The sequence below is a fragment of the Diplodia seriata genome (assembly GCF_021436955.1).
Source record: "Diplodia seriata strain FDS-637 chromosome Unknown scaffold_2, whole genome shotgun sequence".
NCBI lineage: Eukaryota > Fungi > Ascomycota > Dothideomycetes > Botryosphaeriales > Botryosphaeriaceae > Diplodia > Diplodia seriata.
Window position 1 is genome coordinate 2953428 of NW_027117309.1, and position 24853 is coordinate 2978280.

General features: G+C 57.8%; 9 protein-coding genes across 9 annotated transcripts; 3 read left to right on the plus strand and 6 right to left on the minus strand.

The window, feature by feature from the left end:
* Positions 1 to 1728: 1728 nt before the first annotated feature.
* Positions 1729 to 3033, plus strand: SLS55_002243 (uncharacterized protein; the record flags this gene model as incomplete). The annotated part of the gene is made up of 1 exon (XM_066773725.1): positions 1729 to 3033. The coding sequence occupies one exon, from the start codon at positions 1729 to 1731 to the stop codon at positions 3031 to 3033; it is 1305 nt and encodes a 434-aa protein (XP_066636292.1).
* Positions 3034 to 6596: 3563 nt separating this feature from the next.
* On the minus strand, positions 6597 to 10853 carry ELP1 (putative elongator complex protein 1; the record flags this gene model as incomplete). The annotated part of the gene is made up of 7 exons (XM_066773726.1): positions 6597 to 7591; positions 7698 to 8362; positions 8418 to 8760; positions 8815 to 8968; positions 9022 to 9548; positions 9598 to 9690; positions 9743 to 10853. 7 exons carry the CDS (start codon positions 10851 to 10853, stop codon positions 6597 to 6599), a joined length of 3888 nt encoding a protein of 1295 aa, XP_066636293.1.
* A 324-nt stretch (positions 10854 to 11177) lies between these two features.
* On the minus strand, positions 11178 to 11632 carry SLS55_002245 (uncharacterized protein; the record flags this gene model as incomplete). The annotated part of the gene is made up of 5 exons (XM_066773727.1): positions 11178 to 11203; positions 11268 to 11300; positions 11352 to 11412; positions 11468 to 11476; positions 11534 to 11632. The coding sequence occupies 5 exons, from the start codon at positions 11630 to 11632 to the stop codon at positions 11178 to 11180; spliced, it is 228 nt and encodes a 75-aa protein (XP_066636294.1).
* Positions 11633 to 13118: 1486 nt separating this feature from the next.
* SLS55_002246 (uncharacterized protein) lies at positions 13119 to 14120 on the minus strand (the record flags this gene model as incomplete). Its single annotated transcript, XM_066773728.1, has 1 exon — positions 13119 to 14120. One exon carries the CDS (start codon positions 14118 to 14120, stop codon positions 13119 to 13121), a length of 1002 nt encoding a protein of 333 aa, XP_066636295.1.
* A 1463-nt stretch (positions 14121 to 15583) lies between these two features.
* On the plus strand, positions 15584 to 16456 carry DCW1 (hydrolase 76 protein; the record flags this gene model as incomplete). Its single annotated transcript, XM_066773729.1, has 2 exons — positions 15584 to 15662; positions 15717 to 16456. The coding sequence occupies 2 exons, from the start codon at positions 15584 to 15586 to the stop codon at positions 16454 to 16456; spliced, it is 819 nt and encodes a 272-aa protein (XP_066636296.1).
* Positions 16457 to 18201: 1745 nt separating this feature from the next.
* Positions 18202 to 19351, plus strand: SLS55_002248 (uncharacterized protein; the record flags this gene model as incomplete). The annotated part of the gene is made up of 2 exons (XM_066773730.1): positions 18202 to 18209; positions 18271 to 19351. The coding sequence occupies 2 exons, from the start codon at positions 18202 to 18204 to the stop codon at positions 19349 to 19351; spliced, it is 1089 nt and encodes a 362-aa protein (XP_066636297.1).
* A 1312-nt stretch (positions 19352 to 20663) lies between these two features.
* SLS55_002249 (uncharacterized protein) lies at positions 20664 to 21995 on the minus strand (the record flags this gene model as incomplete). Its single annotated transcript, XM_066773731.1, has 3 exons — positions 20664 to 21360; positions 21485 to 21492; positions 21990 to 21995. 3 exons carry the CDS (start codon positions 21993 to 21995, stop codon positions 20664 to 20666), a joined length of 711 nt encoding a protein of 236 aa, XP_066636298.1.
* A 404-nt stretch (positions 21996 to 22399) lies between these two features.
* SLS55_002250 (uncharacterized protein) lies at positions 22400 to 22780 on the minus strand (the record flags this gene model as incomplete). The annotated part of the gene is made up of 1 exon (XM_066773732.1): positions 22400 to 22780. One exon carries the CDS (start codon positions 22778 to 22780, stop codon positions 22400 to 22402), a length of 381 nt encoding a protein of 126 aa, XP_066636299.1.
* A 778-nt stretch (positions 22781 to 23558) lies between these two features.
* Positions 23559 to 24436, minus strand: SLS55_002251 (uncharacterized protein; the record flags this gene model as incomplete). Its single annotated transcript, XM_066773733.1, has 2 exons — positions 23559 to 24004; positions 24058 to 24436. 2 exons carry the CDS (start codon positions 24434 to 24436, stop codon positions 23559 to 23561), a joined length of 825 nt encoding a protein of 274 aa, XP_066636300.1.
* Between the last annotated feature and the right edge of the window lie 417 nt (positions 24437 to 24853).

The following is a 24853-nucleotide window of genomic DNA, read 5'->3' on the forward strand; positions in this document are numbered from 1 at the left end:
CAGGACGGTTAAAAAAAAGTTACGTGTTTGTTTTCGCGGGAGAATTAGATCATTCGTAGATAGTATACACTGAATTTCCGATGAACTTGAAGCTTCAGCCATAGCTACGGCCCAGTTGCCATTCGCATTGAAGCTGCCTAACGTTAAGCAAGTTAGTTGAGACCGTTTGTCTGTGTTGCCAGGGACTTCCAATTACATCATCGCGGCTGTGCGCTATCCTTGTTTTGCTATTGCATGGCAACGGCTGTACCCTGGCATCAACGTGTTGATCCGGGCCCAGGGTGCTGGACCAAATTTAGTTCACCCCGCCATCCGTAGCATTCGGATTCCACTTTTCTTTCCCTGCTCTCTCCTGGCCAACACATCTGCACACCGTTTAAATGAGAGCTTATCTGATCCTCCAAAGACCCTCATTGTAAGACTATGTCTCCGTGTAGTGCCGAGTCATCACTGTCGGGAAGACTCGAATGACTCACCGAAAAGGAAGACAATCTGAATCCCCTGTTGCACTTAATGGTGTTCGAGATCCTTGGCCATCCGATATCGCTCGTCACTCCATCCCATCTTTCACCGCCCGGGGAGGCCATATTGCGGATAAACGGGTGTTGGCCCCGATCTATGGTCATTGGTAACTTTAAGCCGCCCTGAAACTGCGCTCGGATTTAGGTTTTCTGGTGTTTGTCCAATGGGACTTGCGTTAAAATCCTTAACGGTGCCGAAGAAAAACGATGCACCAATGCTCGTTTGTCCAGAGAGGGATGGAAAGTCGAAGAGAGAAGAGAGGAAAGGAAAGAGTAAAATTCTAAGAGGTGGCAGCCAATAACAATGCGCTGTCGTCAAGGAGGAGATTATGTAACAGCGCAAAGGGATAGAACACTGGCCAGATAATAAACCTCACTTTTCCGCAATGTGGGGAAGTCTCCGGGCCTCGGATGCTTGTCCGAACCAGACGTCGCTGGTGTTTTTGGGGGACCAGCAAAACGCCGAGGAAGGAAGCATATCTGGTTAGCCTGATGGCGCACAACAACGCTCTTGCATCCTTCCGAGTGCACCATACACATCAAATGTGATTAAACACTCTCCAAGACGGCGAGAATCCGATCGGCTTAAGAAGGAGTAAAGCAGGTGAAGATGTGGATAGTGTCGGCTCGGCTAGAGACGGGTTTAGACGTAATTCGTACCCTTCGGTGAGCGAGGGCACAATCACAGTGGCCGCTTGGAAGAGTGATTGGCTCCTCAAGGCCGGCCACCTTTTAGCGTGAGCTGAAGAGCGGCTCACAATTTTCTCATGGGGCAGGTTCTGATCATAAATTTGCAGCCCGCCACCGCCGCATCTTCAGCCATGGAGCCGCAACCAGCAGTCACAGGGACAACTGACCGGCCATTTGCCGGCTCAAGCGCGAGGAAGACCGGTGTCGCTGAGCCGTTGTCAAAAGCTGGCGCGCCCTATGCTCGCTCTAGCCGCATTCCGCGCCTGAGATAAGAGTCACTCTTCCCCGGTTGCGAGTGGAGCTCCGTTACGTAGGTATAAAATAGTCTGTCTGAACCTCATCTCCTTTCCATCCGCCATCAATTTTTCTCCCAGCCCACTGTCCAATTGGCCGTAGGAACCTGTCCCCTCCCACAGTGCTCTGCGTTGCGGTCGATCTCTGTTCAATTCCTAGTCCTTCCCCCTGTTCCTACCGATACCGCAGCCTTCATACCAGATAGGCCAAACCCTTGCCCATCATGTCTCCCTCCGCCGTCAACCCCACCACCGTCTCCGGCCTGACCGAGGCCGGCATTGAGCACCACATCGTCGAGCACCCCCCGTCCAGCGCGTCCAATGGCCCTGAACTGGCCAAGCTCGATGCCTCCAAGCTCACCACCACCTTCACCACCGCCCCGCGCCCCGTCCCGGAACCCAACTCGCCGGAAGTCATGGCGCAGAAGGTGTGCACCGACCACATGGTCACCGTGTCGTGGACGGCGGACCACGGCTGGCACACGCCGGAGCTCAAGCCGTACGGGCCGCTCTCCCTGATGCCCACGGCGTCCTGCCTGCACTACGCCACCGAGTGCTTCGAGGGCATGAAGCTGTACCGCGGCCACGACGGCGCGCTGCGCCTGTTCCGGCCCGACCGCAACGCGGCCCGCCTGCTCACGTCGGCCAACCGCATCTCGCTGCCGCCCTTCGAGCCGGCGCAGCTCGAGGCTCTCATCGCCAAGCTCTGCGCCGTCGACGGGCCCAAGTGGCTGCCGGCGTCGCGCGCGGGCCAGTTCCTCTACATCCGGCCCACCTTCATCGCCGACGACGAGGCGCTCGGCGTCAACGTGCCCAAGCGTGCGCTGCTCTACGTCATCATCTGCAACTTCCCCAACCTCGACAAGCCGACGGGCTCGCTCGACAAGCCGGGGCTCAAGCTGCTCGCCTCGCGCGACGACATGGTGCGCGCCTGGCCGGGCGGCTTCGGATACGCCAAGCTCGGCGCCAACTACGGGCCCAGCCTGATCGCGCAGGGCGAGGCGCGCGCGCGCGGCTTCGACCAGATCCTGTGGCTGCTCGGCCCGGACTCGCTCGTCACCGAGGCGGGCGCGTCCAACTTCTTCGTCGTCTGGCGCGCTCCCGAGAGCGGCAAGCTGCAGCTCGTCACGGCGCCGCTCGACGACCGCATCATCCTCGACGGCGTCACGCGGCGCTCTGTGTTGGAGCTGGCGCGCTCCCGGTTGGTCGGCGGCTGGGCGGGCGCGGGCGACGCCGAGGAGGAGACGCTCGAGGCCGTGGAGATTGTGGAGCGCAAGTTCACCATGGCCGAGGTGGTGGAGGCGGCGGCCGAGGGCAGGCTCGTCGAGGCGTTCGCCGCGGGCACCGCCTTCTTCATCGCGCCTGTCGGCTTGATCCACTTCCGCGGCAAGGACATCGAGGTCCCGCTGGCGGGCGGCGAGACGGGCAAGTATGCGCATGTCATCAAGACTTGGCTGCGCAACATCATGTATGGCAAGGAGAACCACGAGTGGGCGCGCGTCGTGCCGGACGAGGGGTTCCAGGCTTGAGCGGGGGGTGTTGAGGCTCGTGTTCCATGGCTGATGTCAAAAGTTTGGGGAGGACGTTGCGGTGGTTTTGGATGGGATGGACAGTGATTGTTCTTTTTGGGACTGTGGGAAGCCGGCGTTCAAAAAGCGGTTGTTGTAGACTACTAGAGGTCCTCATCAGCGACGGCACAATGACATTAAAGCTTACAAGTCTATTCATGACGTGAAGGGAATGCTTTGACTTGATAAAAGACGTCGTGGGCAACATGGTCGCTGACTGGCTGAGGCAAGTGCGTTAGCGGTATTGGCCCTGCATGCACTGTGATGGCAATTAGCGCCATGCAAGAAATCAATGCAGCCTGGCCTGGCCGGGCCTTCTCCGGACTCGGCCATTCGACGTGGGCTCTCCAACAGCAGCTCGGCACGCAGCTGCGTCACCCACAGGCAACCCACGGTACCGTTCGCCGTGACTACGAGCAAACCGCCGGCGCCGTGCGTTTCACTTTGCGGACCCGCGCATCCCACCCGCTTTGCTTCCTCGGCGCCCGCAGTGAGGGGTCATGGTCCCGAAATAGCTTTGAGTTGAGGGCTGCATCACCATGCGGGTCCCTCCGCCCGGGACATCCGCATCGGGTAACCAGCCAGCCAGCGATGCAATGTGCCGCGCCTCTGATGCGTGCCCCTGCTGGCGATGCATGTAGGCGACCGACGGAACCGTGGTTCGCCGGCCAGAGTGCGCGTCGTGCCGCCCCACGGTTGAGGGGAAAAACAACGTGCAGCAGGTGTGTGACTGCATTTCTCACCGTCGCAGCCATGGTTTGCCGCTACGCCTCATCCCCCACATGGCGCCGGCGCCCTCGCTACCAAGCCTTTTTTATACCCGTCACCGCCTGTTCCAACCGAGCCTGCTGACCTTCGTCGTCGGTGATATTCGTCCACTGTCTGTCCCTGCCACGGCACGTGCGGTGCGCCACACACGTTTGCCCTGCACATGGCACAGCATACAGCTTTGCGGCACCCCGTCGCCGTACCAGGCTTCCCTTCCCTCCGCCTGTCCCTGCTCTCGCTCTCGCTCCATCACACATGTAAGTACACTTCCGCCTCGTGCTCCTGTCCGTCCAAGTACGAACGGGACCAAGGGCGGAAATTACCAGACCCCAAAGCGTCGGTGCATGGCGCCGTTCGCCCTCCAAGCTTCGCACGACACACGGCCACGCCGTCCACCCGCGCGCCGGGCCCCAGAATATATTGAAAAATGCCATAACCGAACACGCCCTAGCCGTTCGTAGTAAAAGACCGGTACCTGACGGCCCCCCCGGTACGCCGCCTCGCACCTAGGTATGCCGCCCAGCCACACCGCGCGCGTGCGCGTGGCAACCGCACACCCACACGCCCGCACACCCACACCCCGGCCCCCCATCCGCGCCTTGTTTCCTGCCCACGGCCCCCAAATTTTAAACTCCCGTTTGCCTTGCCGCTTCCCGGATCCGTGGTTAGCATGCCGGAAGGTCAACCAGAAAGCTGAATGCGACGTTTGAAGTTGACGGGTGACTTGTCCCTGCTCTTTCCCTTTTTCTTTGTCGCCCCGGCGCGCTTGCGGCAAAGGCGGAAAGCGTGCTGCTCGTCCGCCGAACAAAAGGGTAGGCGCGCTGGCCTTTTTGCTCTGGACTATTGGCTCGAAGGATGGTGATCTACGGACGCTCATGCGTCGATCGACCCTCCGGATGGGTTGCTTTCTTTTCTTCGTTCTTTCTTTTTCTTTTCTTTCTATCGGCGCCATGGCTTGTTACCCGTCGCCGTGGTATCGTGGCCGCCCGTTGCCAGGGAGGGGCATGGGTGTTGTTGTTTGTTGTTACCGCGGTTATTATTAGCACTGCCTGCCCCCTGCAGGCGAGGTACTTCCATACCCTGCAGCAGCCAAGTACTGTACATGGGTACGTACATACGTACATGCAAAGCCCACGGTCTAGAACGACGGCAGCGACACTTGTCTCGCTCAAGGTGAAACTCCCCTTTGTTCGTCGTGTCCAACTCCTACTGGGCGGGGCCGAAACCAAGCTTCGTCGCCTTTTGGTCCGCGGTGTTTCACTATTTAGGGTTGGCCGCGAAGCCGGGCCAGGGTTCCATGTGCCCTGGCCGAGCACACGCATGTGCATGTATGCGAACGGCGGGCCGTCAGTGCTTTTGGCGGGTGTGGCGCTGCTTTGCTTTTTCTACTGCTGCGACGATGTTGTGCATCTCGCACAACAGCGATGGCAAGACGTTGAATCGACTGGACTCACGATGATGGTTGGTAAAGAGAGCCACGTCATTCACGCCATCTTACGACAGGAAGTACAAGACGACAGAATCCGGCAGTCATTCGGTGGATATATGCTGTGCCTTCCGAGCTCTCTCTCTCTTTCATCGTGCTGTCAACATCATGGAAGCGCTTTCCAAGTGAATACAACTGCAAGGGGAGCAAGCGGTCATCATGTGTATGACGCGCGATACGCTCAATGGTTGGGCTTGACCGCGCACGCCGTGCCAATGCGGACCTTGTAACATTTCATCGGACTTCTCTCTCGCAGGAGGCAATACCAGACACTCTATAAAACAGCTCCTCCTATTTGTTGCAAACACCTCTTACAGCAGGTCCTCAGCACATTGTGTAAAGAGAAAGAGGGTACAAAAACATCTGGTACTGGTTCTCCGCCGTGCTGCTGTTCGCGATTAGCAGACGGAGCCACGCCGGTCTCGAGGAAAGATCCGACTAAACATGTACCTCGTAATCGCCCAACGATGATGCTGATCATCCGTTCCGATCGTCAATGATCCTCACCATTAAATATGCAAAATACATAAAAGCACCATCACAAAACAGCCCTGCACCTTTTTGTCAGTCGAAGAAGCCAGCAAGAAAGTGGGTTCGGTTGTTCCAACCATTAAGTCTTCTGTTTCGGCTTTCAGTCCCCTTCCACCATTTACCGGTTTCCCGCCTTAATATACCAAGTGCCAACCACTTCAAATAGTACCACGTGCCTCTCATTCAAGCATTGTCGCCTGGACTCGGGCATTCCTGTCGCTTGATCAGCAGGTGATGGTCTCCTTTCAACTTCGTATGAAGCCTTCTTCATACTTCCGGGATATATTCTCCACAGCATGTCCACTGCGCAACTCACTTTGCGGCCCCTTTACAAAACAACCGGTCACTGTCTTGCCTGTCGTGGGCACAAGCGAATAGTCACTTCAGCACGGAGTTGGTGCTGATAGGTACAAAATTGTCATCCCTGTTCTGAGTCTCTGGCCGAAGTATCATCATCTCCATGAACTCCCGGCTCAGCTGATCATTTCCGGGAGACAGTATCGGGCTTGATCAATATGGTGAACTGCTGTACATCGTCATCGACATGACATGTGCCAAAGCATCATAGTATAGCGTATCCACACAGCAGGTGCCAGCCTCACCACCTCAACCAGAAAAAACAAATCTTACTCCAAGGAAAGAGCATAACCACCCCACACGCTCGATATTTCCCACCTCAGCCCGACCAACTTTTTCACCATTGTAATCTTCGACCCACCCACCACCTTCCCTCACCTACCTACCCCACCAACGACAACCTCTCAAACGCCTTCACGACCGGCGCCACCCTCGCCTTCCCCTCCGCCGCCATCATCGCATCCCAATAAACCCCGTCCGCCCCCGTCACCGGCACCTCCTCCCCGCCCTCTCCCACGACGACCTTCCTCTCCTCCTTCTCCACCTGCCACACCTCGTCCACGCACCCCCTGCACAACGCCACCACCTCCTCCATCGCCGTCTCCACCGCCGCCGCCCTCTCCCTCATCCCCCTGCGCATCAGGCCCTCGACCAACCGCCGCACCTCCTCGTTGACCAGGTTGACGCGCTCGATGAGACGGCCGACGGAGTTGACGAGGTACTCCTCCTCGTAGACGCTCCCCTTCTTCCCGCGCGCGCGCTTGCGCTCCTCGCGGCGGCGGTTCTTGCTCGTCTTGCGCGTCGTCGCCGTGTTGAGCGTCGTCCCGCTGCGATTGGTGTATCGCGTCATGAACGTGCCGGCCGAAGTCGTCGCATCGGTCGGCGCCAGCGACACGTTATCAGGTATGTCCGCGCCACCGGCACCGCCCTCCGCGCCGTCGAAGAACGCCAACGGGTCCTCGGCCTTCTTGACGCGCAGCTCGCGCAGCCGCGGCACCTGCGCGCCCACCTGCCCCTTGCACTCGGCCAGCAGCTCCGTCATGGCGGCCGAGCCCTCGACCAGGCCCGGATCGACGACCTGCTCGACGAGATCGAGCCGGGCACGCAAACCGACGACGCGCAGCGCCTCGGCGAAGTGGTAGCCCTTGCAGAGCGTGCGCGCCGCGCCCTCGAGGTCGTCGAGGTAGTCGAGTTGTATCGTGGCGGCGGCGGAATGGTCCTTGGTCTCGGCGAGCGCCGCCGCGAGCGACTCGGCGAGCGAGCGCACGTCGGCGGCGGGCAGCGGGACGGCCGTCGCGCACGAGAGCGACTCGCGCCACATGTTGGCGGCGCGGTAGGCGTCCGTGGCCGAGGCGAAGTCGGAGAGGTATTCGAATGCTAGGTGGTGAGGATGTCTTCGTTAGCGAACGGGCTGGGGTGGCGGGAATGGTGGTGCCCTTTTTCTTTCTTTTTTCTTCTTTTTTTTTTGAAGGGTTGAACTTACCAATTCCTGCCTCTTTGTACCTGTTCCGGCTGTCGAGGTACGCCGCGTAGAGCCGCATGATGTCCTTCAGCCGGTCGGGCTGGTACTTGTGCAGCGCGATGGCGTCGCTGTACAGCTCGTGCTTCTCGGCGTACGCCTTGAGCTCGTCGAACGCGTCCAGCTCGTGCAGGTGCGCGATCGCCTTGGCCCGCCGGCCGAGGTTGTCGTCGACGGTGAAGCGGCGGCGGAGCGGCTCCATCTCCTGCAGGCTCTGCAGGTACGGCAGGTACTCGCGCGGGTCCTTCTGCGACTGCTGCGCGATGAGCAGCGCGACGTCGAGGTTGTACATGCCCAGCGCGTGGTCGTACAGCTGGTTGACGTCGGCGAGGAAGCAGATGTGCTCGGCCGCCCGTTCGGCCAGGCTGGCGTCTTGCTCTCTGAGCTTCGCGACGACGCCGAGGCCGCCCTCGAGGTCGGGAGGCGTCTTGCAGACGTTTGCTGTGACGATGTTTTGGAGGTTTGTTTCTGTGCGCTTCTGGAGGACCGCGAGGAAGGCGTCGCAGATCCTATTGACCTTGGTGGAGACGTCGAAACTTGATTCGTTGGCTGAAGTACCGTTTGTTGCGACGCCACTGTTTGGCTTCTTCACGGTCTCCTTGTACATCGTCTGCGTCACGTCTTCATTTCTTTTGTCCAAGTCAGCCACCATAGGAAGATCGGGGGGTGAAGGGAGAGCTATACCGTAATTGAGAGAGGAACAGATCGACGTGCGTAAACTTCTTGAGCTGGTCGAGGAAAAGCTGGATATTGGTCATGAACTGATCCGGCATGTGATCATGGAGGATGTTCATGTCAACTCGCTGATTACGACAAGCCATGAAAGCTCTCTTGTATTTCTTCTCCGCAATGCTCTTCCGGATGCCCGCGACAACCAAGGCGCGGGGGAAGATAGTCTCGAGATTGCCTCTGGGCATCTGCAGAACAACGGAGTAGGACGTTGGCATCACCGAAACTAGGCGAGCACCTCGCTCAACGCTACGGCACCGCTCGTCCTTTTCCGGCTCGTCAAGAGGAACCTCAAGGTCTGCAATTGGTCAGCAAGGCCACCTAATCTATGTTCGAACGCTTTCCAACGGACCTTCAACAGGGGCGAGATGCACAAATTTGAGAAGATGTTGTGTTGTGGTAAATACTAAATGCGCTGGAGTGACTCTGAAAGAGGTGCAGTTCTTCACCAGCAGTCTTCCGTTGGCATAAAGTGAGCCATTTGCTGTAAGGCCGAATGCAATGTCCTGTTCAGGTTGAATCAGAAGGAGAATTCAAAGCGGAGGATCGAGAAGCATACCTCATCTTCATGTGACACTACCTCAACCCACGCCGGCTTAGTCGGAAACTTGGAGACGGGCGATGGCCCATCAAGGACGTCTGAACCTATACAAGATACTGAGCCACCCTCATCCATGGTACAGAACTTGCTGTAGTCAACAGAAGCCACTACGGTGTGTATCCGCGGAGAATCCAGTGGAATCATAGTGAATCCCTCCTGGTCCGTAGTCTTGTAGCAGACAACACTCTCGCCGATATCCTCATTGTCAAGAAGAACAAAAATGTCTGAATCGCCACGAAACGCGACTTGACGAGCCTTGGCGGCGGGATCTTCTAGAGCAAAGCGTGTCTCAAGAACTGGGTCTTGTGCCTCTTTACTTGAGATGTTGTAGCGGTATATGCAGACTTCAGATTCGTGCAAGACTGCAACGAGCGTACTCGAGGAGTTGATCGCCACGTCAATGGCATTACTCTCAAGCAGCACCTCATGCAGAGCCATTGGAGGGGGGACATTTGCAAGTCGCAGGGGTGTCACCCTTAGTGTTCCTGGTCACTGTCAAAACATGCTTTGTAAGCTCGGCATGATCAGACTTACTGCCATCAATGACGGTAACTGTGCCGAAATCGTTGGGTTGAACTGCAGAAGAGCCCGCAACAGAGAAAACATACTCAAGACTTTCCGAAGTGTCTGCAAGACTGTCAGCCGCATTTTGCAGAAGGAGCCAGGGCATTGGTATTACAAGGCGTGGAAAGTGCCAGCCTCAGTGCCTTTTCAGGATTCCACCGAGGTTGCACAGCAGAAGTCGAGTTCGGATCGTCACTGAGTCGGATCTCTTGCTTGAGGTAGTAGTGGTAATTGCCCATGGTCCAAATCTGGACCCTGTCTTTGAAGCATACGGCGAGAGCGGTGGAGTCTGTGTTCCAGGCAAGCGAGATGTTGCTGCCCCAGCTCTTCATTTCGTCGGGAGTCAGTCTGAGGCCGAACTGTCCATGACGCAGTCCGTTGCGCTCGAAAAACACAACGTCGATGCGATCATCACGCCGTTGCACTCCGGCTATGATGTTACCTGCGGGCCTCCAGCTAAGGGCACCCTCGAGGTAGTCGACCGGCTCGCTCACGCTATCGAGCGCTCCTTCTCTCGAATAAACCCGGATCATGCGCCTCTTCTCTGACTCAACAGAGTTCACGGCGAGATAGGCACCGTCTCCTCTCCAAGTGATGGTGACGGTTTGGTCGTCGAGGGAGCTCAGAAGACCTTCATCGACCTTCTCGGGCATAGTAGGGTCGCGAAGAGCCTTGGCACGCTTGCCTTTGAACTGCGTCTCGGCCTTGCCCCATCCAACGGACACGTGATTCGAGGCCCTGATGTCGTCCGGGGAGAAGGAGATGTTGGAGACATTCTCGAAATCGCGGGTCATGTACAGCAGCGTGTTGGCGCGGGTGGTGATGGCCAGCAGCTCCTCGTCCGGCGACCACGCGGCGGCCGTGATGCCGGCATCCACGGACCCGACGATTTCGATCAAGTCCTCGCCGTGCAGCGGCTCCTCGCGGACAATGACGATGTCGCCGCCGGCGAGGACCAGGCATGCCGTCAGCGTGTCGGGGAAATACTGTAGACTTAAAACGCTGTCACAGGACAGCTCGGGAAGCGGGCACGGCGCGTCCCACGAGGCTATCAGGGAGAAGTCATCGTCTTGCAGCCGCTTGAGCTCGATGACGGCACTTGACTCAGACGGGCCAAAGGTGCAGATTAGCGAGTCGGCGGCCGTGTCCCATGCGGTTGCAGTGAGCGGGAGGGCGTCGGCGGGGATTTTGCGGACGGCGTTCCGCACACACCTCAGGTTGCGCATGGCGAGCTCCGAGCGGGGGGTTAGTTAACGGGTGTGGTGTTTTTTATGGCGTTGGCTCCAGGCTGGCGAATCAAAATTTCGAGGATTGCAGCCGCTAGTCAGCCGAAGCGTCGCGTGCCAAGACCTGCATTTCAACATGACGTCCGCAGCCACGCCGCCCGCACGGTGGTGTTTCCGAATGCACGAGAATCAATTCATCTAGAAGCAGCCGCCTGCGAGCATTTCCTTTTGTACAATTGCAGTATCCACGCAAGCCTCGTAGCCCCGTGCTGCTCCAGACCTGCGCGACGACCCCTTCTATCCTGAATGCCACGCGACTGCCATTTACTGGTCCTTCTTGGTCTGCCAGACTGTTTGGGGGAGCTTGCATCAGTACGGCGGTAGTATGGGCGGGGGGACGCGGGGGTTGCTCACCGGCAATGCCGACGGGCGCGAAGAAGCCGACAGCTGCACCTCCGTTAGCCTGCTGCTCGCAATCCATTCAGTGTCGCGGCTCACCCATGAACGACCAGTAGCGCACAGCGAAGAACTTGGTCAGCGGGTTGAAGGGCAGGTTGCTCTACAGCGCAGTTAGCGGGGGCGTTCGAAGCTCTCGGGAGGGCGGATGGACGCACGCGGGGGCCCTGTCGGTTCAGTCAGCACGATACATCAGTCACAGCGATCCAGGGAGGGCAACGCACCTCGGGGTAGTGGTAGGGCGAGGAGAGCCTGGCGCGGGTGGCGGAGAAGGCCCTCTTCTGGACCAGCTGGGCAGCGCGGACGGTGGGGCGGGACAGCATCTGCGGACGTCAGTCGCTGGCGGCCGGCGGCCAATGCCATCTACGGCATCGAGGGCACGTACTTTGGCAACGTGGGGACTGCCGGGTCGGGAGGTGAGTGGAGATGCGGGTGTGGTATAGCGGGTAGAGGGTGAGCTTGGCCGCATCGCATGATCCCGCGAAGTTGCGAGTCCCGGCTGAACCGCGGCAACTCCCCGACTCATAACCTCCCTCCCCTTTCGTCCGCCAACCTTTCCAATCCCATCGAATCTTGTGCGCACTAGCTGGGATCAAATTGCGACGAGAAAGCATGGAAACCAAAACTCCAGGTTCGCCCACTCGGATAGCTACCGCATCTGGCTGGAAAGCCCAAGCCGCTTTATTGGATCACAGGGAAACCAGGCTCTGGCAATTAAAATCGACCATCATGAGGCTTTTCTATGATAACGCTCACCTATCAAAATACCCCCAGTCTTGGACCAGCGATCTTCCGCTGCGAAAAGCTGAGTTCTTTTTTTTTTTTTTTTAATAATGCCGGTACAACTATGCAGATGTAAAAGAAGGGCATGCTGAGAGCACTGCAGGTAAGCGAGAGCCAATCACACGACAGCTTTGGCTCCCACAATAATTTATACTCAGCCTCGTTCCCGTTGAGAGTCTCTTGTCGGCTTCGATGACATGCAAGCTCGAACGACCGCCTTATATGTATGATGTAGTGTCCGATCGCGGAAGAGAATCTTCCTTCGCGACAGGGCCGACCCCTTCAAAAGACCTTGGCTATCCTAGTCCTTGCCATTTTCGGGAAACCAGTATCAGCCATGGACAGCTTTCAACTGTTGCCCAATGTGCCTGTTTCGAGTTGTGGTTTCCCTACCAATCATATCGACACTCGCTCCAAATTGATCAACGGCGTGACTGGTCATCTGCTGGCGATCAATGACCCCCACCATGGGAGGGCCGGTATTCTTTTTGCCGATTGCTCAAGAACCCCGCAACTGCCTTCCAAAGGCCGCCAAACCGACGAAGACTCGCAAGGGCGCTAACCATGAGGCACTGGAGCGCAATTCGGAGGCCTGGAAGCGCAGGATCCCGGAGAGTCGCACACCGCGGCCAGCAGCCGTCTCTTCTTGAGGTTCACTTCCCGTTTTCCGCAAATCCATAAGTGGTGTCAACCATCTTATTGGTCACTTACTCTCAGTAAAACCATCATTCACGGCTCCATCGAAGGCCGAACGCCCGAACCCGTGTACAATGTCTCGTCTCCAGACCCGACAGGATGAGGATGACGGCATGACAAAGCCATAAAAGAAAAGCTGTAAGCCACTTCCCGCCATCGCATTAATCAATCAAAACGTTTACGCCCGCTAAATAGATTCTTGGGAGGGTTCGTGATGAAAAAAGAGTCAGTGTCGTCGTCAGCATCATCGCCTCCTGTTGGGCCCATGCTTCTCGAAGACCGGGGCAGCTGCAGTTGCTGCTGCTGTCGTTCCGACGAGGAAGAGCCCGTCTAGACCAACATTCCGAAGTGCCACTTCACCCTCTCCCACAAACCCGAGCCATCACCCGAACGTTGCTGCTGCCGCCGCTGCTGCTGTTGTTGTTCTGCCACCTCCACCACCATCGCCTCCGCCTCCGCCGCCGCCCTCCACCTCTCCTCCCACCGTCTCCCCATCTCCGTCAACTCAAACGCCCCAACCACCTCATGCCTCCACCCACTATCCTTCTCCCCCTCCCCCTCCTTCCGCCACGACCGCAGCTCCCGGCGCTGCGCCTCCACGACGCGGCACTCAAACCCATCGAGCCGCACAAACCACGCCTCCACGAGTTCCGCGATCGCCCGCAGCAAGCCCTGCTCGACGCCGCGGTTCGGCGCCACGCGCGGCACGAGGATAGAGCGGTCGGTCAGCAGCTTGGCGGCCCAGCCACGCATGCCGCCGCCGTGCGTCGTCTCCAGCACCACCGTCGCCGCGTCGCTGCCGGCGTACGTGGCGAGGGGCGCCGTCTTGTTGACGGCGAAGCGGCGCAGGTACAGGGCGACGGTGGCGGTGGGGATGTTGAGCGCCTGACTGGGCAGGTGGATGTGCGTCCAGAAGGCGGATTCGAGGGCTGCGGCGCGGTCGTCGTGTTTGGCGGTGTCGGCGGTGGCGGTGACGGCGGCGGTTTCTTTGGTGTGCGGTTGGGTGGTGGTGGTGGTAGCGTTGATGTTGCTGTACGCTTCGAGTGTGGCGAAGAGGTTGTCGAAGTGGGCGGCGTCGGCGGCGGAGAGCGTGACGGGCGTCGAGGCCGTGGCGACTTTGTAGTCGACCGTGAGCATGTAGCAGAGCCAGTTGCGCAGGCGGTCGATGGAGCGGGCGTCCGCGCCGCCGAAGGCCGGGTGGGCGCGGTGGTCGAGGGCGCGGCAGGCGGCTTTGATCACGTCGGTGCGTGAGGGATCGCGCTCGGGGAAGGTGGTGGTGTAGGAGGGAGGCTCCTCCTCATAGCTGGTCGACGTTGGATGTGCGGTAGCCATTTTGGGATGGATGCTGCACTGTGTGTCACGCTGGAGGAGGACGGAGATCTTTGTAATTTGGATTTCTTGCGAGGAGCGGCTAACTTATAGGAAAGTTTTCAAAGAAGATTTTTGGGCCTGTGAAGTTTGGTTCAATAGCGTCAGTGTTCGGAATTCCAGGGTCTAAGCACCCTTTGAGGACCACGGTATGCAATCCGCTACTGACTAACCTAAAGATATCATGCCAACCGCAAAGAAACCATCGTTCTTTCAATTATTCAAGCATACACACATGGCCGTTGTCAAGGGTGTGTCTACGTTGGCGCCCACAGCTACATAGTATGCCTGGTTTTCTCCCCAATACTATTTGAAACTGGAGTGTTTCCGGTCCACGACGGCAACAAGTTGGCCTTTTGTAGAGATCTGGGCACCCGAGTCGAAAAGGTCACCTCCTTCTTCTCCTGTTACTGACTTGAAAGAACAAACAACTTTTGGCATAACTACTTCGGGTTTAGTACTTCTTCCTGGTCTGTAATTGTCTACATGGGAAAAATCACGTTGAAACTTCTTTTAAATCTCAAGGAATAACGATAGCTAGTATCGCAAACTCAGTCTCGACCGTTTCAAATACCTGATAGTCACCCTTAAAGGTGCCGAAAAACCGTTCATGGAGATCGAAGACAGTTCAGGTTTCATTTTCAGCCATCATCGAAACATGACTTACAACATCGAGGGCTACGGAACCGATGCGGCCCCGTTGTGGTCGCCAAGACGGTTTAAAAATCCTTCGCATCCACATTGAGCTATAACAGCCAATCACGGGCGGACCCAACATGGCTTGTGTCCATCGCTTGTGTGAAGCACAGCCATGATCGCGCCATGTCTCTCGAACTTTTCAGCCCCCACACCGGGAGCTTGCACGCATGTGTCTCTTGTCGGCCTGCTCCGAAGTTGGGTTTGCATGTTTGCAGCTTCCTTCAATGACCATGTGTCAGTCTTTCGAGTCTCTCGATGTGTACTTTGCGAAGTATTGTCGAGTTGGTGCTGGTGACGTTCTTTTCGCTTCTGACGCTGTTGGCCGTAGATTTAAGGTTACCCGGTACATCGAAACGTGGCGTAGCGTTGCCTGGAAATAGCCGGCCGCTTACTTTGTATTACCATTACAGGATTGGCGACCATGAGTTTTCATATAAGGATGATGATCTGTGCAGCTGATTTGGCGTCTTATTGGATCCAAATAGGCGGAGCCCACTCTTTCTTGAATATGTAAAAGAAGCTGGAGTGCACAATCCTTCAGTCTCGTCACGCGCCATGGCTAGGCAACAAGATTCTATTATTGCATGCTCGTTTCCGGGTATCGGGCCGGCTATACACGCGAAGGATTCTGTTGCCGCTCGGACTACATCGTATTACCGTCGGCGCTTAAAGCCGGTGGCGCTGTATACATAAGTGTGACTTATTTCCTGTTGCTCCGAACAGCAACCATGCAGTTTTACTCGTCCGTTTTGGTGATCTTGGCCGCTCCGTTGGTGGCAGGGCTCAACATCAGCACCAATGATGCCGGTCAGTAATGTCTCGATGCAAGATGAGCTTCGCTCGTTCTCACAGTTGCAACAGCCGACCTCAATCTCGCGGTGAAGCAAGTCGCCAACGGCGTACTGAGCTTCTACGACGGCGACGAACCCGGCAACTCCCCCGGCACCTTCCCTGACCCCTACTACTTTTGGGAGTACGGCGTGGCGTGGGACTCGCTCGTCAACTACTGGTACCTGACGGGCGATGCGACTCACAACGCCGTGGTGCAGGCGGCGCTCGACCACCAGCGGGGCCTGAACAACGACTACATGCCACTCAACCAGACCGCGGTGCTGATGAATGATGACGAAGCCGTGTGGGGCCTCGCCGCCATGACGGCCGCCGAGCGCGGCTTTCCCCTGGCAGACGACAGCGGGCCAGCGTACGCGGAGCGCGCCCGCAACGTCTTCAACAACATGGCCGCACGGTGGGACACGGCAACCTGCGGCGGTGGCCTGCGCTGGGCCATCTTCTCCTTCAACGCCGGCTACTCGTACAAGGACACGGCCACGCAGGCCTTCTTCTTCCAGCTGGCCGCCCGCCTGGCGCGCTTCACCGGCAACGAGACGTACATCGAATGGGCCACCCGCTCCTACGACTGGACGCGCGACGTCGGCCTGATCGACGCCGACAACTTCAACGTGTACGGCGGAACCCCCGCGGGCGACGGCAACTGCTCCGTCACCGACCACACCCAGTGGTCGTTGTACAGCGCCTCGTTCGCGTACGGCACCGCCATCCTGGCCAACATTGTCAGTAACTCCCTGTTTCTCCTTCTTTGACTTCTTCCCCCACTTTCTTACACCGCATGATTGCAGACATCCAATTCCACCTGGGCCACCCGCGCCTCCTCGCACCTCGCCAACACGCTCCACCTCTTCTTCCCCGCCACCACCCCGGTCTTTCAAGAAGTCGCCTGCGAGCCCATCTCCACCTGCGACGTCGACCAGTTCGCCTTCCCCGCCCTGACCCTGCGCTGGCTCGCCCTCCTGCCCGTCTTCAACTCGACCAGTGATGACGCCCTCGCCACCGCTCTCGATTCCACCGCCGTCGCCGCGGCGTCTCGATGCGCCACCACGGCAGACGACGATGCTGCTGTCGCGGAATGCACGAACGGCTGGAGCGAGGACGACGCGTACGAAGATGGCAGGGTGAAAAGGACGAAGGGGCTGGGGCAGCAGCTTGCGGCGCTGGAGGCGTTGCTGGCGCGTTATGTGGTGGGTCGGGACGGCGCGGTCAATGCGAGCGTGGCGTTGCGGACGAGTGAGGGCGTGGCGTCCGGTGGGAACGGGACGTCGGCGACGACGACGACGACGACGACCGGTGGCGCAGCGGCAGCAGCTACTGCTACCGGGGCGGCCAGCGCGGCTGCGGGAGGCGCTGCGGCGGCGCTGTGGAGTGGGAATGGTGGTGTGCTGGTGGCGTTGATGGGGTTCGTGATGGCGTTGTTTTTGTGATGTGATATGATAAAGAATTGGCCGTGACGTTAATGGGAAGACGACGATGATGGCATCGGATGCTGTATCTTCGTTTGGCCGAGTAACTTTCTCTCCAAAACACTTCCGAGCACTAAGCATGCTTTTCCCGGCCTCTTCTTTCTCTCCATCGTTCCCTTCTTGGCCTTAGTCCTGGAGTTCATGGTAAGTATGCGAACTTGTGAGCGCCGTTGAATGCAAACGTGCGTGCAGTATACGGAGCTGCTGCTTACGAAGCCGGGAATATGGGACCGCATTGGTTATGGCCATAGCGGCGCCGCACCAAGCCAACCATATCATCCCACCAATGTTTACTCCTTGAGAAGCCCCAACACTTCCATCACCCTTGACTTTGACCACGAAACTTCCGGAATCCCACATCTGTATTTCCATCACTCAACATGCGACGACAAAATATTCCAAGCACGCACTCTGCCATCTTTGACGTGCAATTCATCCTGTTAGGGCCTTGGTATCGCGTACAGTGGATCCGCCACTTTCGTCAATCCTGAGTCTGATTGGTTAACTTACTTCACTGTCCCAGACGGCCCCTTGCGCATCCCCATGACCCCTGGCAACTTCACCATGCCTCGTAAATGGGGTCGAGGGGGATTCCGCTATCTGGCGTTGTTCTTGAGTCTCGGAACACCGTGGTCGACAAGCGTGGAGTTCTTGTTCAGACACCTATACTACACGCCGCAGCCGACCGTCAGCAACCTGCGCGAGTATTCGGGTTGTTTCTGGAGCGACGACAACATCAACTAAAGGTTTTCCATCAAGCGACGTGGAAAGCCATCAAGCGCCAAACCACTGCAATTGGCGTTTGCACGCTGTTTGCAGGTGGAGGATGTGTTGGCAGGTTACATAAAACCGTCTTCGGCTGCCCAAATCTAAGTCGATCATCCATCGCATAACAACCTTGCTTCAAATCATCCTTCTCCCACAGAGTTACTCATGACAACCCCCGACGTGGTGGGCTTGTGCACTGTGTGCAACAAAGCCAATGCTCGGCTCTGTAGCCGATGCAAAAGCGCCTGCTATTGCTCTGCAACATGCCAACGTGCCGATTGGCCTACTCACAAGCTCCTCTGTGCAGCCTTCTCCACCTTCGACGTCTCAAGCCGGCCAACCGACGAACACGTCCGAGCCATCCTCTTCCCAGTCGACGGGGAGAAGCCGACATTCATCTGGCTTCATTTCAAGTGGAACGACGATGACGACTTCGGCAAGTATCAGCATCCCGAGACCGACACGATAATTGGTCCCCATGGTGTCCCGAAGCATATGCCAATGAACTACAATCCGATTTTGAAAAGAAAATTGTCAGACACAGTTCACGTCTGCTATCGTGACACATTTCTTATCGATGGATCAAAACCCAACAACAGCATTGTAGCCATCACTGCTACCAAACCCGGACAATACCATGATTGGCGCGGTCCGATCATTGCCTACAGCAAGGTTGGACCAGGGATCAACTCTACTGATTGCAAAGACCTCGACATGAACGACTTCCGACACATCGCTGACTACTTCCTCTGGTACGGCTACGAACCTGCGCCAGCTACCCAGCAGTCCACCGGCGAAAAGCTCATCAAAGGTGTCAGGATCAACTGCATCGGCGACCAGAAGATGTTCAACAAACCGCACTTCGAGGCCGTTGAGATTCCCACGACGGATCCCATTTTCTCCAAGCACGACACGTCCGACATTGCGCAACGCATCGGGCTTCCGATTTTCACGCGACGTTGCCCTCCAAACCCAAAGTGGGCGAGCGACCAAAACAATGCGATCTTCCAGCGCGAGGTTCCCTTCAACAACCAGGACGCCACATTCCTCCACCTGTGCTGCGATCCGAAAGCCGACTGCGATCCGAAAGCCATCTTCGACCTTCGCACGGGGAGTTGGGGTTGGGCTTCCATGCAGTGGCAGAACTCTGTGGGAAGCGTCGTTGTCGTGCGGCAGGACATGAAGCCGCTATCGCCGTTGCACGTAGAGGCGCTGTGCAGGTACTGTCATCAGGAGATACGCCCGCTTATGGCGCACTCCATCGGCGAGTACGAACCGGAAGAGCCGATGGGCAAGGAGACTGTTCTGTCCATGATCTGCCGGCCAACCTTCGTAATCTACTGGAACAAGCTACTCGATGAGAAGCGCAAAAAAGGGGAAGATACGAGTGATCCTTGCCCTTACGACGTGTAGTGCTGCTGAAGCCTGGGATGTCTTGACGGGGTAGACGGATAGGAAGGTGCGGATGTGACGTGTGAGATTGCAGGCGAATGCAAGCGCCGCAAGCGTGAGGGCAACGGCGGACGTACACGCGGGCGGGAAGAGGAGCAGGGGAAACCCCGACTCGAAGCTAGAAGCCGGTTACCCGATGAGATCGAGGTTCGATTCTACACTGGTTAAGAACGTGAATAGAGGGCTAGGAATCGCAAGCGGTAAAGCAAATAGCAAAATAATCACATAAAAGGTCTTTACGAAGAGATTGGAGAGCTAAAGTACTAGTAGGTAATCAAAACCTAGTGTGAAAAGTCTCTGAATAAGCTCTAAAAGGAATTTGCGGTTCGACAACGGCTTCTCGCGATGTCTATCATGTCATGAAGCTATATATGACCAAGATTGTGGTCACATTAGAGGGCCTGCTTGGATACGGGAAGCGTCCGTCTTGTTCGCGTACGGGCTAAAGGCCAATCAACCCATATCCACCGGCTTTTCCAATCTCTGGTTCCTTCATCCCAGATTCTTACGCCTGCGGATCTACCGACCGCGACGTTGTGATGCATTCGTCCCGGGCGGGATCGACGCCTTGGGTCCAGGAGATGCAGTGCGCCCCCGAATTTCGCAAGTGAAAAAATTAAAAATATCATCTCAAGATTAATCAAGGCCATTCACTTCATCCCATCTGGCCATGCGCCCTCGCAATCCGCTCCTCGGCCAACCTCACCGGGTCATTGAGCTCGAACGCATAGTTCCAGATGCTCTCGGACGCGCTAAAGTCGGGGCTGCGACTGCCGCCGTCGGCCTTGGAGCTGCGCGCGCCGACGTGCTGCAGCACGCTCGGCACGACCGCCCAGCGCATCTCGTCGCGCTCGTCGGCGTACTGCTCCGTCAGCATGTCGACGAAGCCGACGCCGACCGAGCGGTAGTGCGCGACCAAATCCGGCACGCGCCGCTGCTGGAACACGAGCCCCTGCGAGCAGCAGCCGAACTTGTTCATCGCGCGCACGCCGGGCGAGGGGGGCGCCGCGCAGGTGCGGCCGGCGGCGAAGAAGAGGCCGATGCAGAGCGGCGTGAAGACGAGGGAGACGAGGACGACGAGTTGGTTGTTGAGCGGGGCGGCGAGCGCGGCGGGGAAGCGCCGGCGGAGGTAGAGGAGGGAGGTGAGGACGGCGGCGACGACGGCGAGGGAGCCGCAGAGGTAGGTCGGCCAGTCTTCGCTGTTCCAGCCGTGAAACTGCTCGGTCCAGAACAGGCGAAGGTAGAGGACTGAGCGGAGAGAGTCAGGCCATGATCACGATATATAAAAGGATGATTGGAACGGGGAAAACTCACAGCTCTCCTTCCCCACCATCCTCGTCTTCTCCTCCGCCACCCTCAACGCCTCCCGCATCCGCGCATACCACCCGTCCAGCGCCACGACGTCGTCCTCCAACATGACGACGTACGCGGCCCCCGTGTCCGCGCACGCCTGCAGCAGGTACGCGTAGTCGAACAGCCCCTTGGCGCGGAACAGGCCGCGCTCCGCCTCCCAGCCCTTGACCCGCTCCAGCTCCTCCCCGGACACGCCCTCGTACCCGCGCAGCACGCGGTCCGCCACGTTGTCCAGCCACGGCTCGTCGTGCGCCGGGTGCCGCGTCGGGTCCGTCTGCGCGATGAACAGCGCCAGGTGCACCCGCGCCCGCTCCGCCGCGTCCAGCCCGTCCAGCACCGAGCCGACGGCGGAGCGGAAGTAGCGTGCGCCCTCGCGCGCGACGGTCGCGATGCCGATGCAGACGTCGGGCGGTTCTGCGGTTGCTGTGGTGTTGGGGAAGGGCGGCGAGTGCTCGGCCGCGAGGATGAAGTGCTCGGCTTCGTGGCGGCGGACGACCGAGTAGCGCGGGGCGTGCGCGCGGTATGGCTGGAAGAAGGCGGAGCTGGGGTCGCGGTGGCAGGCGCGGCGGATGGCGAAGAGGGCGAGCAGGTAGAGGATGAGGAAGGCGGCGGTGGCTCTGCCGGTGGTCGAGGAGAGGGTTGACGAGGAGGGGGCGCGGAAGCGGAGGAGCATTGTATTTTTCTTTTTTTTTTTCCTTTTGAGAGGCGTTGATGAGCGAGCAAGAGACAGAAATGGCGGACAAGGAAGGCTGGCGAGGAGAAGGGCAGGCGGGCGGAGGAAGGTCATGAATGCAAGGTGAAATAGTTATGGGGCCTTGTCTGCGCCTGTGTGTCCGCAGACTGGCGACCTGAGGTGGGGGCGGAATCCATCGTGCTTTGTAGGCATAGATGTGCAGTTGGACACGGTGCACGCGTGTTGTGCTGCTCTATTATTATTACCTGGGCTTCCACGGAATAAGTGAAACCCCCCAACAGTGAGTTCGACAGGAAGCAAGAGGAAAGGAAAGGGAATGCAACTCCAGAGGAAAGAAAAGCAAAAGAATTTCGAGAGAACACTCTGTACAGGGCCCCACAGTTTTTCGTTGATCACCGTGACAGGCAACAGCAGAGGTGGAGTAGTAGGGCAAGTACGGATTCGGATTAGTACTAGTCTGGCCGTTTTTCCGACGTGATGATCCGATCGGCAACGGGGCTTGCTCGCATCCAATCGTCAAGCGTCCCGAGCGCCTGTTCCATAATTAGCCACATGCATAGATCGCCGAACGCCTTTACCTTTGCTTCGACACAACAGAAAATGAGCCTCAAGCAGGTCCAAACGGCCTGGTGGAGGCGATGTAGTGTATGAAGAAGATGTGCAAGACGTGCATTTGCCGTGAAGTTAGACGCCGCTTGGTTTTGAAACATGCGGCCCGGCTAACGGTGCCGAGCATTTAGGGGTCGGGACGGCCCCCACCCGTTGCCAAACAAGGAAACCGCAAAGGCTTAATTCAGCCACCACATCATCATCGTCAACGTCGTCGCTGTTCACGCTGAAAAGAGTACTGAGCAGAGAGACTTGATTGATTCGGTATACCGCTACAGCGACTATTGTTCCCGACCACTCCAGATTTTATGGGCCACTAAAGGAAAAAAAAAAAAAAAGAGAGGAATTCCGATCTAGGAGGAGATGACCTCGACCCTGAAGGCGGGACTGACGGTGTAGGTGCCACCGGCGCGGCCGTCGGACAAGCAGTCCTGCTGGATCTCGTTGGCGTAATCGGCGACGGTGCTGCAGTCGAGCGACTTGTCGCATTCACCGCAAAGGACGAGGGCTGCTCCGCCGTGGTGCAGCATAGTCGTGCACTTGCTGGCAGCGCAGTTGGTCTGCTCACACCTGCCGCCGTGTCCGCGAAGCTGGTTGATGACGTCGGTGACGGATTCGGTCTTCGGGCTGCCGGCCGTAGTCTGGCAGGTCACACCCTCCTGGGCGAGAATGGCCGAGGGGAAGGCCGCGGCGAGGAAGAGGGCGATGATGGACTTGGCGGCGAACATCTGCATGGCCGGTTAGTGGTTGGAAGGGCAAGTGGTGAAGTATAAGCTCACTGTGATGGCTTGGGTTTTGGGGAGTGGTTGATTGCTGTGGTGAGGTTTTGAAGGACTGGTGATGGTTGCTTCTGATTGCTCTGGAACTTGCTGGTGTTTGATGTCGTCCAGAGAAGAACAACCTCAGGTATATATACACAAATTCGCGCCGGTCTTCGGCATTGAAGCGTCCGTAGATAGAACTCCTTTGGCCTTTGCGGTGTTGCTGCCTGTGCCTGTCTCCTGAGTGCTCATCTGGATACTCGTTCAATATGGCCCCCGTTTCGATTGTTTTGGAAGCAATGGTGGAGCACTAACACCCGGATGGACTCCTACAGCTGTTGGAGGTGGAGAAGACGTGGGGCGAAGCACTCACGAGCCCTAAATCCTTCCAATACCGATCGCCACGGGAAGTGCCTGCTACGTGATCGTTGCGAGGCGCGGGGGCTCACAGGGGCCGCATAGTGGGTCAAGGCTGCCCGGAACGGCTTGGCAAGGCTTGTGCAGACATCACGGTTCAACAACGGCTCCACAGGACTCGAACAAGCGTCTTTAGCTCTACCAACATAGCCTCGGGTCATCATCTTCGAGGCGGCATCAGCAGCACTGAGTTTCCGAGTTATTCGGAGATGGCACGGCGTTGAAGGAAGGCAACAACATGTGTGATGAGTCTCACTGAACCGGCAGTTCGAGGTCAGAGAAAGGCAATTGCTTATGGTTCTCCTCATTTCATGACACGTGCGTGAGCAGGTACCTAAGCCTCCTTCTCTATCTTCTGCATCTCTTCCACAGCCATACCCGCCATCCGCCTCGGCTCGGCATCGGCGCGTTCGAAGGCGGCCAGCTCGGCAAACCTCTCCTTCCACAGATTCCAGCGCTCCATATCAAAGGATCCACCATCATAGTCGCCGACAGAAAAGCGCTCCTTGACGGCTTGGTAAAGGCTGGGCCCGGCCGTCAGGATCCATGTGGCAGCCTGGGGCGCTGATAGCCGGGCACGCTTCACGTCCTCCTCATCCTCGAACCCCCATCTGAGGGCCTGCATGAGGTGGTCAAAAGCGAGGTTACGCATGCCGTCGCGAGGAGCATGATGCTTCTCACGATCAAGCTCACCGAGGTACTCCGCCCCGAACGCGGCTGCAATTCTAGACGCGCGGAGCCTTTCGGGCTTGGCAACAACTTCTCTGTCCGAGACCATGCCTGATGGTCTTTTTAGCGTCTTTTGCCGTTTCTTGGAAAAAGTGACCACTTACCCGCAGGGCCCTCGCTCATCCAAAATGCAAAATCAGGAACATCGCGCCAGAAGATTTGGAGATTCTGCATAACAGGCTGGCCTTTGTCGTCCACGATGTCGGGCAGCCGGCTGATGCTGAGCAGGGCGCTCACGAGCAGGCCGCGGCTGGAGGCATCGTGGCCAAGGCTGGCGATTGCCGCACAGTAGACCCCCCACAGGTTCTCCGTGCCAGTCTTGCCGCTTCTGATGAGCGGATCATAAGCTGAAGTCAGCGACTCGGCGGCCTGCTGGGGCAGGATTTTGCGTTGGAGAAGCGAGCGCAGCGTCTCGACGACGTCGCGGTCGGCGGGTGAATTGGGGTAAGCCGCGAGCATTTCTTCAGCCCACGCGTCGGCCATGTTGCTGTGGTTGTGTTGGTGCAGTGTGCAGTATTCAGAGTGGATGCTCGTCTTGAGTGTTCGGCGCTGGGATATGGCAAGCACATACAGGCGACAGGCAGCAGCATGTACGTCATCGGGTCCCGCTCGACCCTGGCCCCCAAATCCTTCGGATGAAATGTGGGTATCAACACCAAATAAAACAGTCCCCCGGACCAGCAAAACACCTCCATGGGAACCGTGCTCGCAGGGCGCCGATCTCGCCCCACACGGCGGTGTATGTCAGCCGGCCCGCTTCCCGCCTCCTGCCGCCTCCGCTGTGGCTTTGCATGGCAACTACTCAGAATAGCGCACGAGACAGCGCTCAGCATCAGTATTGTAGGAACATCCAGCAACGGATTCAGCCGCAATCTCACAGACCACCAACACAACCAAATA